Source organism: Citrus sinensis, chromosome 9 (genome assembly GCF_022201045.2).
Source record: "Citrus sinensis cultivar Valencia sweet orange chromosome 9, DVS_A1.0, whole genome shotgun sequence".
Classification (NCBI taxonomy): Eukaryota; Viridiplantae; Streptophyta; class Magnoliopsida; order Sapindales; family Rutaceae; genus Citrus; species Citrus sinensis.
The window spans coordinates 6,794,993-6,813,747 of NC_068564.1; the positions used below are offsets into that span (position 1 = coordinate 6,794,993).

The following is an 18,755-nucleotide window of genomic DNA, read 5'->3' on the forward strand; positions in this document are numbered from 1 at the left end:
AAAAGCCGCCTAGCAACAAGAGTTGGCAAGGAAAATCAGAGGGCAAGAAGGAGGCGCCAAAGCCGCGAAGCCCATGCTTCATATGCAATGGTCCTCATTGGGTACGCGACTGTCCGGAGAAGAGGTCGCTTAATGCTCTTGCTGCCCAACTCAAGAGCAACCCCGCAATGTCCACGGAGGAACCCCAACTCAGCATGGGTTCTCTCCAACGCCTCGGCGCACTCAACCGCCAACAGTCCGCACTCGTCAAGAAATGGCTCATGTATGTAAGCGCAAAGGTAAACGGTCAGTCCGTTCGCGCGCTGCTAGACACGGGAGCAACACACAATTTCGTGTCCGTAGACGAGGCCAAGCGCTTAGGCCTCAAGGCCACCAAGGAAGGAGGTACAATGAAGGCTGTGAACTCACCCGCCAAGCCAATTGCGGGAATCGCACAAGGCATGCACATCACACTTGGTACGTGGAGCGGAAAGCTTGACTTCTCCATCGTGCCCATGGACGACTTCAAAATGGTCCTCGGCATGGAATTCTTCGACCAAGTCCATGCCTTCCCACTGCCCGCTACAAACTCCCTAAGCATCCTCGACGGGAGTAAAGCATGCATGGTAACCACGGAGCGAGGCAAGTCCGAGGAGAAGACACTCTCCGCCATGCAATTCAAAAGGGCTTTCAAGAAGGACCCAAGCTTCTTGGTCTCCATTCGGGAACTAAATGAGGAAGGAAATAGCGGAACGTCGCCAAGCCAAGTCCCTCCACGAATTCAAGCCGTCCTCGAAGATTACAAGGATGTGATGCCTCCAGAACTTCCGAAGAAGCTCCCACCTCCGCGAGAGGTAGATCATGCGATTGAACTGGAACAAGGCGCGAAGCCACCAGCCTTGGCACCCTACCGCATGGCGCCACCCGAATTAGAGGAGTTGCGGAGACAACTCAAAGACTTGCTGGACGCAGGCTACATTCGCCCCTCAAAGGCCCCATTCGGTGCACCCGTGCTCTTCCAAAAGAAAAAGGATGGATCGCTGCGGATGTGCATCGACTATAGAGCGCTCAACAAGATCACTATCAAGAACAAGTATCCGATTCCCTTGATTGCAGACTTGTTCGACCAGCTTGGCAAAGCGCGGTACTTCACCAAACTTGACTTGCGCTCCGGGTATTATCAAGTGCGCATCGTCAAGGGAGACGAACCGAAGACAGCGTGCACAACAAGGTACGGGTCTTTCGAATTCCTTGTGATGCCTTTTGGCCTTACTAATGCACCCGCCACATTTTGCACACTCATGAACAAGGTACTCCAATCATTCCTCGATCGCTTCGTGGTCGTGTACTTGGACGACATTGTGGTGTATAGCACCACACTCGAGGATCATGCCCAACACTTGCAACAAGTCCTCCAAGTACTTCGAGACAATGAGCTCTTCCTCAAACTAGAGAAGTGCTCGTTTGCCCAACAAGAGGTGGAGTTCCTTGGCCACAAGATTGCGGGCGGGAAGATCATGATGGAGAATGACAAAGTAAAGGCCATCCTCGATTGGGAGCCTCCCTCGAAAGTACCCGAGCTTCGCTCATTCCTTGGGCTGGTGAATTACTACCGCCGCTTCATTAAGGGCTATTCAGCCAAGGCGACACCCTTGACGGATATGCTCAAGAAAAACAGAACGTGGCATTGGTCCGAAGAGTGCCAACGTGCATTCGAGGAGTTGAAGAAGGCAATTTCAGAGGAACCAGTCCTCGCTCTTCCGGACCACACCAAGCCCTTCGAAGTTCAAACGGATGCCTCAGATTTCGCCATAGGTGGAGTCCTTATGCAAGAAGGCCACCCAATAGCGTTCGAGAGTCGAAAGCTAAATGACACGGAACGCCGCTACACGGTGCAAGAAAAGGAGATGACAGCCATCATCCATTGTCTAAGAGTGTGGCGACATTACTTGCTTGGCTCACACTTCACGATCATGACGGACAACGTGGCGACAAGCTACTTTCAAACTCAAAAGAAGTTGAGTCCGAAGCAAGCACGGTGGCAAGATTTCCTTGCGGAATTCGACTATCGGCTAGAGTACAAACCGGGGAAAGCCAATGTTGTTGCGGACGCTCTAAGCCGCAAGGCGGAATTGGCAACACTTAGCATGAGCCAACCGAAGTCCGACCTTGTCTCACGCATCAAGGAAGGCCTCCAACAAGATCCGCTAGCAAAGGATTTGCTGGAGAAGGTGCTCGAGGGAAAGACAAGACGGTTTTGGCAAGAGGAAGGCATCCTCCTCACCAAGGGAGATCGGCTGTTCGTGCCAAGGTGGGGAAATTTACGGAAGGAAGTAATCAAGGAGTGCCACGACTCTAAGTGGGCTGGTCACCCAGGAATCGAGCGCACCACCGCACTAGTTCAAGCCTCGTATTTTTGGCCGCACATGAGGGACGACATCGAGGCATATGTGCGAACTTGTCTTGTGTGCCAACAAGATAAGGTGGATCATCAACTTCCAGCGGGATTGTTAGAGCCGCTACCACTAGCAACAAGGCCATGGGAGAGTGTCTCCATGGACTTCATCACATCGCTGCCCAAGTCCGAAGGTTGCGGTAGCATCATGGTCGTTGTCGACCGATACAGCAAGTATGCTACATTCATTGCCGCACCCGTCGATTGCAAAGCGGACGAGGCAGCCCACCTATTCGTCAAGCACATTGTGAAGCTTTGGGGAGTTCCGAAGAGCATTGTGAGCGACCGAGACCCTCGGTTTACTGGGCGGTTTTGGACGGAGCTCTTTAAGATGTTGGGGACTGATCTCAAGTTCTCGACAAGTTTCCACCCACAAACGGATGGGCAGACCGAGCGCATTAATGGCCTCCTCGAGATGTACCTGAGGCATTATGTGAGCGCTCACCAGCGGGATTGGGCGAAGCTACTCGACATCGCCCAATTTTCTTATAACTTGCAGCGAAGCGAGGCTACAGGCAAGAGTCCATTCGAGATCATCATGGGATTCCAGCCCATGACCCCCAATGCCATAGCCTCGACTTACGGAGGGAAAAACCCCGCGGTACACAAGCTCGCCCGCGAATGGCATGAGGAAGCGGACATCACGCGAGCCTATCTCGACAAAGCCGCGAGGAAAATGAAGAAATGGGCTGATACAAGGAGACGGCATGTTGAGTACAAGGAAGGAGATCAAGTCATGATCAAGCTCCTACCCCAACAATTCAAGACTTTGCGGAAAGTTCACAAGGGGTTAGTGAGGCGCTACGAGGGACCCTTCCGAGTTGTTCGACGTGTAGGCAACGTCTCGTATCAACTCCAACTTCCGCCAAGACTCAAGATCCATCCGGTCTTCCATGTGAGCCTTCTCAAGCCATATCATGAAGACATGGGAGAACCAAGTCGCGGAGAATCGAGGCGCGCGCCAACTGCCGTTGTCACCGCATTTGACAAAGATGTGGACTACATCATTGCGGACCGAACGGTTTCGAGGAGGGGCGTGCCAGCACATAGCGAGTACTTGGTGAAGTGGAAAAACCTCCCCGAGAGCGAAGCCACTTGGGAACGGGAAGATGATTTGTGGCAATTCGCTGAGCACATCCAGCACTTCAAGCACGAGAGCGCGACGAGGACGCCGCGAGCTTAGGTGGGGGAGGATGTTGCGGACCGCCCAATTCACTAGCCCAATTGCCCACAATTTCGGGCTAGAGAGCCAACACAAGGCCAAGAGTGCTAGCTTGGCCCAATTCCGGAAGGTTCTAGGCAACTCTAGCACATGTGAACATGTAAATATTCTAGAATACTTTATACAATTCCAGCACATGCAAATAGCTAGGAAATTGTAAAATACTCTAGAGTTTGACCAAGTTTGGCAAAGTTAGGTAAAGTTAGGCAAAGTTAGGCAAAGCCTCCCCTATAAATATGGAATGGCATTAGGCATTTGTATCCAACAAGCATTGTAATCTCTCTTTGTGCAATACAAGTTTCTTTGGCTCAATTGCTCTCTTCTCTTGTTCGAGAATCTCTAGGCTTACTTAGCAACATTCGGCAAAGTTGTCTAAGTGCCGCACGGGTTAGCTGCGCAAAACACTCATCCCGTGACAAGTAGGTGTCCAAAGCATTGGGGGCAGTGAAATACTTTTCTTGAACTTGAAGTTTTGTTTAATAAATTAAATCATGTTCTTTTAGTGTAGTTAGACTTCTTAGCCTGCAGCCAAACCACTGTTCTACCTAAACACATGCAAAATAAGAGAAAGTATAAAACAAAGGTCATCGGTAGCATTTTTTGGAAGAACTAAATCAACTCTGCCCATGGAAACAAGATGACTACAACAGTTTTCTCAAAAAAAATATATATATATATCAAAGGAAAGGATATAAGATTCTTACACTTATTACATGAATTTGAATTAACTATCAATGAAAGCAAACGAAATTAACTTAAGTTTCCTATCCTTTTACTCAATGTGTCTCTTATCTTGAGTAATCTGGTAACAATATCTTTTGCATTAATCCTCTTTTCCGGTGATTCCATTGTACACTCCAGAGCCAAACTAAAGATAGACAACAGACATTGCTCCTTTGATGCAAAATGTTTTTCCTCTCCACTTAGCAGAGTTTTGTCCACAACTTCCACTAATGACGTAGGAAGCAAGTCATTAACCCAACGCTTTAAGCTCAATTCTCCAACAAAAATTTCATCTGTGGGTTTTTTCTTGGTAAAAGTTTCCATCAACATAATCCCATAGCTGTAAACATCACTTTTTGTAGATACTTCTCCTTCTATGCCGTACTCTATGAATCAAATTAATTTCACAATTAGATAAATAATCAATAAAATTTTGATGTGAGGATCGTAAAAATCAATAAGCTGCAAAATTTAAAATGAACTAAAAAAAAAAGTTGTTTGAAGCAAACCTGGCGCCATATAACCTATAGTGGCAAGGGTTTTTGTTCGCATCGTAGACTCATCTTCTCCACTTAAAAGCTTTGCTATGCCAAAATCACTCAAATGAGCAACCATATTTTCGTCCAACAATACATTACTAGGCTTTAAGTCACAGTGAATAATAGGTGTTGAATGATCGAAGTGGAGATATTCTAAAGCTGATGCAACGTCAATCATTATGTTCAACCTATGAAATATATTCAGCACGTAATTGCTAGAATGCAGCCAATCCTCCAAGCTCCCGTTGGACATGTATTCTAGGACTAATGCTTTGAAGTCATCGTTCGAGCAACTGCTGATAACTTTGATAAGGTTTCGATGGCGAATATTTTTTAACACTTCACATTCAGCCTCAAAACTCTTCAATGCGCTTGCACATTGCTGGTGAAACACTTTTATTGCAATCTTCATCCCATCTTCAAGTCTTGCTCCATAAACGGAACCAAAACCTCCTCTGCCAATTATGTTGTTTTCAGCAAAATTATCTGTTGCTTGTAAAAGTTCTAAGTATGAAAATCTTCTTTGTGTTGCTTGTGATGACAAGACACTATCATTTGACAACACTGTGCATCTTTTTCCACATTCGATCAGCTTAGATTTGAGAGCTAGAGTGATTGCTATTGTTAGAGCAATACTCAATGGCAAAACAATCACAATGAGAAGTATCTTTTTCCTTGATTTATGTTCTGTCCTCGGCTTGCTAACTTTGCATGGTTGGACTTGAAGATTTGGTAAACCACACAATAACTCATTTCCCATAAATGACTCAGCTGTGAAGTTGGCAAAAATTCCTCCACTAGGAATCTCACCTTCTAGTTTATTGAAAGAGAGATTTAAGTCTCGGAGGTAAAAGAGTTTCTCCATGGATGTTGGAATAGACGCAGAGATTTTATTATTTGACAAATTCAAAACTTCTAAACTTATCAAGTCACCAAATGATTCAGGAATTGGGCCTTCCAATCTATTATATGCTAGGTCCATAAATTGAAGATCTTTCAATCCTCCAATTGTGGCTGGGATATCACCGGATAAGTTATTTTTTGATAAATTTATTCTTACAAGCACCTTCAAATTTCCTATGTCTAAAGAAAGAGGACCAACCAAGAAATTTGATGAAAAGTCAAAGAACAAGATGTCTTTTAGGCTCCAGAAAGTTGAGGGAATGACAGAAGTAAACCTATTGGACCCTAAATAGAGAGATCTTAGAGAAGTGAGATTACTTAAGCATGAAGGTATAGATCCTGAAAGCTTATTGCCAAGTAAGACCAATTCAGCCAGCCTAGCTAGATGGCAAAGCTCATCTGGGAATGAACCTACCAACTTATTGAATGGAAGATATAAGCCTTGGAGTTTCTGCAGTCGGGCGAATGTAATTGGAATTGGTCCAGTCAATTTATTGCCTTCTAATGTCAAGGCCAACAAGTTGCTTAAATTGCCAATTGCTCGAGGAATGTTGCCAATAATACTGCAATTGGCGATGAGAAGTATTTTCAAAGACATGGAAAGATTACCTATTGAACTTGGAAGGAAGCCGTCAAGCGGATTGCCTATTAAGTTTAAGGATCTTAATTTCTTGCAATTTGCCAAAGAGGAAAGAAAGCTCAATTTTGAGGTTGAAGATGCTAGGAGTTATTAGCCAAGCCGAGCCACTCAAGGTTTCTTAAATTTCCAATTGTGTTTGGAATAAAGCCCGAAAATGTGTTTCCTCCCAACTCTAGAAAGGAGAGCTTAGAAGCATTGGTGATGGAACTAGGAATGGTTCCAGAAAATCTATTAAGTGCCAAGTTAAGATGCTCAATAGTTGGAAGTGAAAGGTCCATTCTTGATGGGAGACTTCCGGAGAGAGAGTTATTGATGAGGATAAGTTCCTTCAGTGATGACATGTTGAAGATTATAGCTGATACCACACCAACTAGGTTGTTCATTCCTAGCACTAAAGCCTCTAGATTTCGAAGATTAGCGATTTCGTGGGGTATCTCACCTGGTAAATTAACATAGATGCAAAAAATCTCACTTTCAAGATCTTATCTAAGATATTCAAGAAAATTATTAAGTGAGAAGTTAAAATATTTAGATAGTATTATGAACATACCGTGGAGTTTGTTGTAGCCGAGGTCTATCCCTTTGAGCATGGTCAAGTTGCCGATTTCTTTTGGTATTGCACCGGATAAATTATTGAACTGCAAATTTAATTGTTGCAGTTGTTTGCACTTTGATAAAGCAGAAGGAATTTTGCCATGCAACATGTTTTTGTCCAAAAAAAGGGCTTTCAAATAAGGAAGATAGTTGCAAATATTTTTCGGAAGATCACCAGAAAGTCTGTTATTGGTCAAACGAATGTCTAATATTGAAGACATGTTGAAGACGAAGGAAGAAACTGAACCAGAGAGCTGGTTATCAGTGCAGTCAAGAAATTTTAGCTTATGCAATGTGTAGATGGAGGTGGGAACGCTTCCGGAAAGCTTGTTATGACTAAGATTAAGTGTTGTGAGTGAAGAGAGGTTTCCAAGTTGAGGAGGGATGGTGCCTTGTAGATTGAATTGAGAAATATCTAAGGCTGTGACTTTATGGCTATTGACATCACAAGTGATGCCAATCCAGGTACAAACAGAGGTATTCGAGGTCCAATTATGGGCTAAAAGGTTGGTCGGATCATAAATTATATGATCTTTCAGGGCAAGAAGAGCTTGTTGGTCTGTGGTAATATTGTTGCTTGCTGCTGCTGCTGCTGCTGCAACAACCAAGCAAAGAAGCAGGAAGTGGGTTAATGACACAGTGATCATACTGAGACTAAAGTTTCTCTCCATGAAAGATTGCTTTGTTTGTTAGCGGTTAATTTGGTAATGCAAGGTGTTTCGATTAATAAAGATATATATAATGCAAATGTCAATCTCGTGGTGTTTGTGATTGTGATTAAGCAAGACTGGAAGAGATGAACTGGCTGGTAGTATTCACATCACTCAGTGCCCGTCAATTAAGGTACTTGTTTTTTTGTAATGCCGCCATCTCATCAAGTCAAGAAGAAAATGATGCATTAGTTTTGCTATCAATGCTCAATTGTTATTATCTTCTTTCTTTGGCGAGTTTTCTGTAGCCACAAACTTGCATTTTAGATAATTGATCCTACAGTAAAGTGAATAGTATAGAAATTAACATATTTGTCTTGTATTTGTGTTTGCGTGAAATTAGGATTCTCTCTTGATATAATTTTTCTGACTAAATATAATAAATAAGTAAATATTGATTGTACACAAATAAAATTACATTTGTTTCAAAAAAATTTCAAAACTCAAATATTATAAGATTATAAGAGAATCCTTTCCATGAAAATGAAATTTATATATATTTCCTTTCATATCTTCAATTTTTTTGTATCTTCAATTTTAAATTTGAAGGACCTAATGCTATAAATTTGAGTAGTCAAATAATGATATTTTCGTATTTAATACTATATTAAGCATTAATTATTATTATTTTTTAAAGGAAGGGTATATGCACCCATAAAAATGTTGTCGCAGAAGTTTTTAGTTAATTTTTTAGTAAATCGGAAAAAAATTAATTTTTACTTGCTATAAAATTTTATATTGCCAAAAAATAACCGCAATAATTCTTATGGACCGATTTTTCTTTGACACCCACTTCTGCAAGCACCCTTTCTCTTCAACTTCTCCTTTTTTTTTTTTTTTTCACATAAATTTGTTAAATGTTCTTTACTCTTTCTCCAATTATGTGATAATTAAGGTTATTATCAACGACCAAAAAGTTAAATGAAGCAAAAAAATTGAATTAGTTTTTCAATGGAGATCATCAGCCATTGCCTTATTAAAATGATATCATTATGTCGAGTGGATTGTATGAGTATAATATACGAGTCAATTGTTATTATCTTCTTTCTTTGGCTTTTTTTGTGGCGACAAACTTGCATTTTAGATAATTGATTCTAGAGGTAAGTGAAGCGTATAGAAATTAACATATTTGTGTGTGCGTGGGATTAAGATTCTCCGTTGATATGATATTTCTGAGTAAATATACTCACATAATTGATAGTTAATGAATAAAAATATAATAAATTAGTAAATATTGATTGTACAAAAATAAAAGTACATTTGTTTTAAAAAATCTTTCAAAGCTCAAATATTTTAAGATTATAAGAGGATCCTTTCCTATGAGAATGAAATTTATATATATTTCATTATGTGTCTTCAATTTTAAATTTTAAGGACCTAATGATATAAATTTGTGTAGTCAAATATTGAGATTTTCGTATTTAATACTATATTAAGTATTAATTATTATATTTTTTTTAAAAGGGAGGGTACATGCACCCATAAAAAATGCTATCGCCGAAGTTTTTAATTCATTTTTTAGTAAATCGGAAAAAATCAATTTTTATTTGCTGAAAAATTTTTATATTGCCAAAAAATTAATAACCACAATAATTCTTATAGACTGATTTATCTTTGCACCCACTTCTGCAAGCACCCTTTCTCTTCAATTTCTCATTTATTTTTGGCACGTAAATTTGTTAAATGTTCTTTACTCTTTCTCCAGTGCTTTGAAAATTAAGGCTATTTTCAACAACCAAAAAGTTAAATAAAAAAAAAGAATTGAAGTAGTTTTTCAGTGGAGATCATCAAGCATTTATTAAAATGAAATCATTATGTAGAGTGGATTGTATGAATATAACAAACAAGTCATTTTACTTTCCATAAAAACCAAGAGTTGAAAGTCAAAATTAGAATTTCAGCAAGAGTATTTCCATAAACACCAAGAATATCCATAAAAATATTACTGCTATTGTTTATTGTTTTTTTTCATCATTTCAGCAACTGACAAGTAAATTTCAAATGATGTATCACTCATCAACATTACAGTAATGATTGCAATCGTTAGTTAACTCATCCCTCCTAATTTTTATATATATTTTTTTCTTCTGCAAAACTACCATAAATCAAAGGTGTCACAATTTAAAAAAATAAAAAAGCATCTAAAATCATCAAAACCTAATTACAATTATCATGGTCATAACCTGTATATTTTACAATAAAAACTGCAAGTAACTTGCTCTTGCTGTACACACACCTGTGCCATATAACATTAAAGAGGGTCAATTTTACTGGCAATGAGATTCCTCTGCTTCATTTTATTCTCTATTTGCCATTCAATCTCCGCAATGAATAAATGAAGAGTTTATTGTAACTGTGTTTTTTTCAATCACAGTACTGTGTTACTGTTATATATTCATCATAGGAGCCCAGGCTCTTTTCAATTATACTATACTACTCACAATCATAGAAGATCATTAAATCATCTTATAACATTAGATTCCCTGAGAATAAGCATTATAGTAAGCCACCAAATCTAGTCTTTGTTAAATTGGCCCTCCTTTCCACTAAAGCTAATGTAACCAAAAAACTAAAGTCATCACAGCTGGATGGTCTGGACGATAGTAAGATTGTGTGCGCTGCTTAATCTTTTTATCACCATCACTTAAGGCAGATACCGCAACTTTCTATATAGGTAACATCTATAGTCAAGAATCAAACAAAAAACTAAAGGTTTCCTCTTTCTTTCACTTGAAGTAAAAGCAAAAGCAAATCATGAGTTTATTAATCACAGTACTATAAAAGAGTTTAGTATAAAATTCAGCTCAATACTAAATTCTAATCCAAAACACTGACCTCTTTCCTATGCTTGCATCGTATTAGTTTTTCTTTTTCAAGAGAAAAATCTTCTTCTCTTACCCATTTTTCTCGGAAAAAATAAAAGAATTTTGTGCATACATTAGCTTTTGTTCCACATGAATTTAAAATGCGGATATCACTCAAACTTTAGGAAAACAAAAGATGAAAAATAGCAAATTACTCTATAGACTAGTTAGCTTTTCACTATTTGTGTACTGTTTTAAACCTGATAATAGTATCATTAGGATTTGTTTGGGGATAAAAAAGGAGAGTAATTAATTAAGAAAATGGAATTGTTGGTGGGATTTGCTGAACAGTTATGTGCACTCCTCATTCTTCTCCACCACTCATCTTGTAAAATGCAATGACCAAACTATCCTCACCAAAGCCTAGACATTTACTTGTGTATTCAAAGGCTATTTTGGGAAGACAAGCATAAAAAATTATAAAGGATAGTGAGCAAAAGAAGGAAACGGAAGAGAGGGGGAGGAATAAAAGAGGGGAGTGGGGCGTTACCTAGGGAACATGGCTACCTGCTTCTCTATTATGTTTCTTTAGGAGGCAGAAGGATTCGGCCAAGCTAAAAAAAAAAAGAAATTTATTTTCATATTGGGATTGGGTTTTATTTTTGAGCTTTTGAACTCTATTTTTGGTTTTAAATAGAAATTATTTATTTTTATTATGGTAAACTTATAAACTGACTTGAGCGTCGGAATGTTCACTTCGAAAAAACTTCCGGTGCCTCTTACCGTCTTCTGTGATTTCAAGTATTCGTAAGTTAATCGCTAGTGATTGCAGGACATCTTGACAATTGACCAGCCGATTCTCCACCAAATAAATTTAATGCGGATGCAGTTATATGATATTAAGTCGCTAACCGACTAGATCAGATTTTGACATCAACATGATTGTTTTCTAATTCTCTAATCCGTTTCCGCAAAGGAAAAAAAAAAAACAATTCAATAAACCTATGATTTCCTAATTCTAATCGGAAAAGTATTTATCATGATATAATTAAGATAAATGTTGTTTCACCATGTACAGATTGAGTTAATTACCTAATAATTAATTCTAATTAGTCCATATATTTTTAAAAATGATTTAGAACACCCTTATTTAAAAAAAAAACATATTTCGTTGAAATTTCACAAAGAAATAAACTTTCTAGAATGGATATGAAGCAATCAAACAATATTCAATTAATAAATCAAGTAAATGACAAAATCATTTAAACACTCCCAATAAATCAATACATGCATTAATTCCCAACAACTTTGAGTCGACGTAAGCACTTCCAATATATCTTTGTGATTGTGTGCGTGCGTGTGTGTGTCAACAACATCAATCAACTTCCTTCAATTTTAATTTATAAAAAGATGATTATAATTAATAAAGATAAATAACAAAAATATAAATTAAATAAGCAATCACAAGACGTATAATTTAATGAGGAAATCTTTGATCTTTATAGGTCTTGTTTAGAATTGAGGTTGGGTAACTATAACTTAAAAGTTACAGAACTAAAACATATGATAAACAGTAGTCGATATATAATTTAGAAGTTAAGTTGATTTGATTTTATACTTGGATGATGAAAAAAAAAATCCATATAACTTCACTATTTTTGTCAAAATTATTATTTAACAATTATATTTAGCACATAGTATTAATTTTATTTGATAGTTGCAACTTTTTTCCAACAATAATTGTACCTTAAAAGATATAACACCTCAATACTAAATAAGATCATAATTTAAGAAAAAAAAAATCTCGACATGTGATTATATCCACGTGCAAATGAAACAATCACTATGAAAATAATGTGAGTTTATATTGATTCAAGAACACTTGCGAAGCATTGCACTGGTAAACACTTTGTATCTAAATTATATTCCATCAACCCTCACAATCCTCACAAATTTTTTCCGTGTGAATCAAACGTTGAATTCTCTTCATGTGATATAAGAGTAATAGGATAATGGGTGTGTGGGTATTATTCTCAGATTTAACACTTACAATCTCAAAGGCCTCACATCAATAAACTTGTTTCTTCCAATAATGCTTCAGTCAACTTGAAGTCAACGAGAATTTAACACGACAACGTGCACCGGATTACCTAGGATTCCAATCTCTCCAAATCCATTTCTATCTTATCTACAACTTAATTCGATTTAGCACCCATCCTAATATTTTCGACTCTCCGGAATCCAAAAATAACATCCATTCATTTATTTGGGAACTCAAAAGTAATGAAGTGACTCTTTCATCCTTGAACCTATATCATTAATAGATTTTGACACAAGATTTTGATAAATCTTAATAAATGAGATAATTCAATCTTTACTACAATTAATAGAGGATCCACCTATGTTACAATAGTGGTATGGTACCAAATTAGTCGTTTTTAATCTTCAATTTTTCTTGTTAGGATTAAGAATTTAGTCAATTTTTAGATTTGGATATAGACCCACGATTAATCTAGAACGCAAATGATTCTCTTTTTTAAATTGAAGAAACGCTGTAATGGAGCAAACACACGATTTGCAGTTTACAATTTGAAAACATTATTTGGTGTAGTTGGATAGTAATTCACTTTACAATGAGAAGGGGTTCGAATATTTTCATATCATTGTTAATAAAATATTTAAAAATAGATTTGGCTAGTTAAATTGAACACAATAAAAAATATATATATATACACTTAGAATTTTTTTATTAGAACTTGTGTTTATCAAAATAGAACAAGTTACTTTCAATTTGCTTGCTTCGCAATCTGAATCTGACATGATGTTGGTTAGAATCAAACTTCGATCTTAATCAAGAATCAAGATCAAACATTTATCTATTGACTAATGGTAAATCCAATGGTCCAGATTTTTCTAGAAAAATAAGACACGGAAGTGATCCCCACACGACAGATAAGCAGGTTCCGAATCTGACGAGCTTAAAATTGTTATATATTCTCTCTAATCAATCTGCATCAGACGAAAGCCTCCCTGCCATTTGCCAAATAAATATATTTTATTATTACTCAATCAATCCAATTGTCTTAATTCTTAAAAAAGAAAAAAGATAAAAAAAAATTCAATCAATCGAACCCACCATGATTAATTTTTTTAACGTATATTTGAGACACTTTTTTCTTATCACTAAATTCTTCTTTTTTTTTTGTAACAATAAATAATGTTTTAATTAATTCTAAAATGATTTTTTTTATTTATTAATTAACATAAAATTAAAATATATGTTGGTGGAATTTTTTTCCGAAGATGACTATTTATAAAAAGATCAAGCTAATATAGACAACTTGGAATCTAGATTATTCAAACTATTTATGTAAGTCTTTTTTTTTTCTTGGAGTTTCTTTATTCTTTTTATAATAAAAGTATAACTTTGTGATTAATTTTCAGGATTTTGATCAGAAGCGCACAAGATGCATATCAATTTTTCATTGGATAGGTTGTAGGATGGTGACACGTGTCACTATCATGTGCACGAGGATGCACATATATCAGCCCTCTAATTTTTAATTAGATGTATGAGTTTAATATTTGTAGCTAATGACACCCAAACTAAATCCCCAATTTTTATCACCTTCTCAAGTAAGGATAATTTTGAATTTGTATCCAATTGACCCCTAAGCCCTACTCAAATAAATGAAATACCCGTATAACATCGAATTTTGAATAGTTAACTAAAAATTTAGAGGATATTTATGTAATTGATATGAAGATTTATCATAAGAGGGTGAGCTCGAGTCTTCACAACTACGGGTACTTGACTTTTCCCTGAAAATAGGAGTATTTTCCTTAAAGTAGTAATTACTTATAAAAAAAAAAAAGAAGGTAGTTTTAGCCATGCCGCACTAAAAAATGATTTTGATTAATTCTAATATATTTATAACTATGAAATATCATTAGTATTATTTATAATTAAGAAAATCAATATGAAAATTAATTTTTAATGACGACCTCACTGAAACAAATGGACAAACTATTGTTGATCTGTGGTAATATTGTTGCTTGCCGCAACAACCAAGCAAAGAAGCGGGCAGTGGGTTGATGACACAGTGATCATACTGAGGCAATGAGTTCTCTCCATTAGAGGATATAATTAATAGGAGTCTGCATGGATGTTCAAGTGCTGATCAGAATATATAATGAACAAATTTAGATTTCTGTGATGCTGAAAATGAAAATGGACCTCTCCTTCTGCAAGTTCAGTCGCGTGGTGCATGCCGTGTTGAATATTTGAACATAAAGTCCCTATAATCCAAACAACTTTTCCATGAGAAAAATGATAACAATCAATTTCTTACTAAATTCAATCTATTGTAATTGTAGAAAGATTTTATCTATATAACTCTTAATTTGTTGTGCCATGTTGTGTGGAGTTACCACTATTTGAAGATATGTCCGTGCATTGGTATGCGACATGTCCCACTTCTCAATAAAATTTCAATAATAGTTCATCTAAATGTTTATTGTGGTAATAGCCTAGTTGAAAATTAATTGGCATGAATTCGAAAGCTCTAAAACTTGTTCATCTACCGACCGATAATCTTACCAAGCCTAAGCCTAAGCATAATAAGCTTATAAGCCAAACCAATGTTCATTAGAAAACGTAGAGTCCGAATGTAATTTTTAAAATTTAACTTTCAGATTCATATAATTGTGAAACAAGCTCAATTAATTGTCTTCCCAGATAGTTGAGCTATGGAGGGGGAGTTAAAACAGGAGCTGTTTGCTATGAGCAGGCCAACTCTTTGATAAAATGCGTCAATGAACAAATACTTGGCAAGTCGGCGGTTCTACAGCATGGAAGACACCAACAACAAGGCATGATACTGAAAGGTCTTCAAGTCTCCAAAATCAGAGAAGATCAATGGACAAGATTGAGAGCCAAGCATCAAGGGTCAAGATTGATTGTAGAATAAAACAATAGAGGATAATTTTGAATTTGTATCAAATTGACCCCTAACCCCTACTCAAATAAATGAAATACCCGTATAACATCGAATTTTGAATAGTTAATTTAAAATTTTAGAGGATATTTACGTAATTAATATGAAGATTTATCATAAGGGAGTGAGCTCGAGTCTTCACAATTACAGGTACTTGACTTTTCCCTAAAAATAGGAGTATTTTCCTTAATGTGAAAGTAGTAATTACTTATAAAAAAAAAGGTAGTTTTAGCCATGCCACACTAAAAAATGATTTCGATTAATTCTAATATAGTTATAACTGTGAAATAGCATTAGTATTATTTATAATTAAGAAAATCAATATGGAAATAATAATAAACCTTGTTGATTGATGATGGACCACCCCTTTTTGGTGGCTGCATCAACAGCATGTAAGTTGAATTCAGTCGCACACGCACACACATCGATGTTAACATCAATAACAAAAGCCAAGTGTAAAAGAATTAAAAGACAAAATTAAAACTAGCTCCAAATGCGGTTGCAATTCCTTTGCCAAATCTTCTTCTCTTGCCCATTTTCCTCTAAAAGATAAAAGAAATTTACATACACGTTCCACAGGATTTTAAAATGCGGAATCATTAAAACTTAAAGAAAATTAAAAGACAAAAAATAGTGAATTAAAATTTTGTCTTTTAGCAGTGCTTTTAAATGTCCAAGCTTGAGAATCAATTGCTAATTATGTATACACAAACATTTGTGCATTTTAAAATGCGAATTTGAAGATATTAAATAAAATTGTGAATTATGAGTGCATCAACAACCATCACTACAATCTGAAACAAATATGATTCTCTATTTTTGTTTTGATTTATGAATTTTGTCGGACGCATTGCCATGCCGACATTGATGATTACCAAAGAGTGAAAGATTTTATCTATTTAACTCTTAATTTATTGTGCCATGTTGTGTGGAGTTACCACTATTTGAAGACATGTCAGTGCATTGGTATGCGACACGTCCTACTTCTCAATAATAGTTCATCCAAATGTTTATTGTGGTAATAGCCTAGTTGAAAATTTATGTAGATTTTTTTTTTTAATTGGCATGAATTCGAAAGCTCCAACACTTGTTCATCTACTTTCATCTACATTAGAAAATGTAGAGTCCGAATGTAATTTTTAAAGATTAACTTTCAGATTCATATACTTGTGAAACAAGCTCAAGTAGAGAGGGGCAGTTAGAACAGAAGGTATTTTTTATGGGCAGGCCAACTATTTGATAAAATGCGTCATTGAACAAATACTTGGCAAGTCGGCGGTTCTACAGTATGGAAGACACCAACAACACGGCATGATACTGAAAGGTCTTGAAGTCTCCAAAATCGGCGAAGATCAATGGACAATAGCGCACAACATACCTTATCATCTTTGTATTCTAGCTACATCAATCATTTCTTAGTACACGTAATCTACTGTAAATAATATACTTGATCTCTGTATGAAGATGACATTGTGCTACCAATGCAATTATGTCGCTTTACATCAATGTTGTCCTTTGTTCTCTTTGCACTTTTTTTTTGAACCCTTGGCTTCAGTTTCTGTAAATTAATCTCCTTCATAGTACTTCGGTACTTACGATTTTAACACAACAAACAAAAAAGAATTTTTTTTTTAATTATTTCACTCTTATATATGTCCCAGTTGTCATTCTAAATTCTTTTTGCTATTTGTGTGTGGAAACAGAAAACAGAGGACAGAAGGCGCCCTCGGGATGAAGGAAAGGAATGTTTGAGCCTTTATGGGACTCGAACTTTTGCTCTAAACAAAAGCTGAGGACAACAAACCTCCCAACAGGTGTCCAAAGCATTGGTGGCAATGAGAAACACTTCTTGAACTTGAAGTTATGTTTAATAAATTAAATCATACGCTTTTGGCGTAGCTTGACTTGTTAGCCGACAACTAGACCACTATTCTACCTAAACACATGCAAAAAAAGAGAGAGTATAAAACAAAGGTCATCAGTAGCCAACTCTGCCCATGGAAACAAGATGACTACAACAGTTTTCTTAAGGAAAAAAAACCAAAGGAAAATATATAAGATTCCTACACTTATTACACGAATTCAAAGTACTATCATTGAAAGCAAACCAAATTAACTTAAATTTCCTATCCTTTTACTCAATGTGTCTCTTATCTTGAGTAATCCGGTAACAATATCTTTTGCATTAATCCTCTTTTCCGGTGATTCCATTGTACACTCCAGAGCCAAACTAAAGATAGACAACAGACATTGCTCCTTTGCTGCAGAATGTTTTTCCTCTCGACTTAGCAGAGTTTTGTCCGCAACTTCCACTAATGAAGTAGGAAGCAAGTCATTAACCCAACGCTTCAAGCTCAATTCTCCGACAAAAATTTCATCTGTGGGTTTTTTCTTGGTAAAAGTTTCCATCAACATAATCCCATAGCCGTAAACATCACTTTTTGTAGATACTTCTCCTTCTATGCCGTACTCTATGAATCAAATTAATTTCACAATTAGATAAATAATCAATAACATTTTGATATGAGGATCGTATAAATCGATGATTTGGAAAATTTAAAATGAACTAAAAAAAAAAGTTGTTTGAAGCAAACCTGGTGCCATATAACCTATAGTGGCAAGGGTTTTTGTTCGCATCATAGACTCATCTTCTCCACTTAAAAGCTTTGCTATGCCAAAATCACTCAAATGAGCAACCATATTTTCGTCCAACAATACATTACTAGGCTTTAAGTCACAGTGAATAATAGCAGTTGAATGATCGAAGTGAAGATATTCTAAAGCTGATGCAACGTCAATCATTATGTTCAACCTTTGAAATATATTCAGCATATAATTGCTAGAATGCATCCAATCCCCCAAGCTCCAGTTGGACATGTATTCTAGGACTAATGCTTTGAAGTCATTGTTTGAATAACTGCTGATAACTTTGATAAGGTTTCGATGGCGAATATTTTTTAACACTTCACATTCAGCCTCAAAACTCTTCAATGCGCTTGCACATTGCTGGTGAAACACTTTTATTGCAATCTTCATCCCACCTTCAAGTCATCCACCGTAAACAGAACCAAAACCTCCTATGCCAATTATGTTGTTTTCAGAAAAATTATCTGTTGCTCGTAAAAGTTCTAAGTATGAAAATCTTCTTAGTGTTGCTTGTGATGACAAGATACTATCATTTGACAACAC

General features: G+C 36.5%; 3 protein-coding genes across 4 annotated transcripts in view; all 3 read right to left on the reverse strand.

The window, feature by feature from the left end:
• Positions 1-4,231: 4,231 nt before the first annotated feature.
• The window catches only part of LOC107175384 (probable LRR receptor-like serine/threonine-protein kinase At3g47570), a 139,635-nt gene continuing 125,111 nt past the window's right edge, over positions 4,232-18,755 (reverse strand). Inside the window, exons 5-6 of one of the 2 annotated variants that reach the window (XM_052433896.1) lie at positions 4,889-5,995; positions 4,232-4,765 (exon numbers count right to left, since the gene is read on the reverse strand). In XM_052433896.1, the coding sequence (XP_052289856.1) occupies positions 4,407-4,765; positions 4,889-5,995 (1,466 nt within the window). In that variant the 3' untranslated portion in view covers positions 4,232-4,406. Of the gene's footprint in view, positions 4,766-4,888; positions 6,097-18,755 lie in introns of both variants that reach the window. The other variant, XM_052433893.1, reaches the window with a different exon arrangement.
• LOC127899778 (probable leucine-rich repeat receptor-like protein kinase At2g33170) lies at positions 6,417-7,755 on the reverse strand. Its single transcript, XM_052433903.1, has 2 exons — positions 7,012-7,755; positions 6,417-6,900 (listed from the first exon to the last, which is right to left on the reverse strand). Exons 1-2 carry the CDS (start codon positions 7,724-7,726, stop codon positions 6,542-6,544), a joined length of 1,074 nt encoding a protein of 357 aa, XP_052289863.1. The 5' UTR covers positions 7,727-7,755; the 3' UTR covers positions 6,417-6,541.
• On the reverse strand, positions 16,930-18,602 carry LOC127899780 (probable LRR receptor-like serine/threonine-protein kinase At3g47570). The gene is made up of 2 exons (XM_052433906.1): positions 18,161-18,602; positions 16,930-18,037 (listed from the first exon to the last, which is right to left on the reverse strand). The coding sequence occupies exons 1-2, from the start codon at positions 18,600-18,602 to the stop codon at positions 17,679-17,681; spliced, it is 801 nt and encodes a 266-aa protein (XP_052289866.1). The 3' UTR covers positions 16,930-17,678.

Coding starts and splice junctions, on each gene's coding strand:
- LOC127899780 (XM_052433906.1), bottom strand. CDS start 18,602: ATGAAGATTGCAATAAAAGTGTTTCACCAGCAATGTGCAAGCGCATTG. Junction 18,038..18,160: donor TATAGGTTATATGGCACCAG/GTTTGCTTCAAA, acceptor TTTGATTCATAG/AGTACGGCATAGAAGGAGAA.
- LOC127899778 (XM_052433903.1), bottom strand. CDS start 7,726: ATGGAGAGAAACTTTAGTCTCAGTATGATCACTGTGTCATTAACCCAC. Junction 6,901..7,011: donor CGGCTACAACAAACTCCACG/GTATGTTCATAA, acceptor TTAATTTACCAG/GTGAGATACCCCACGAAATC.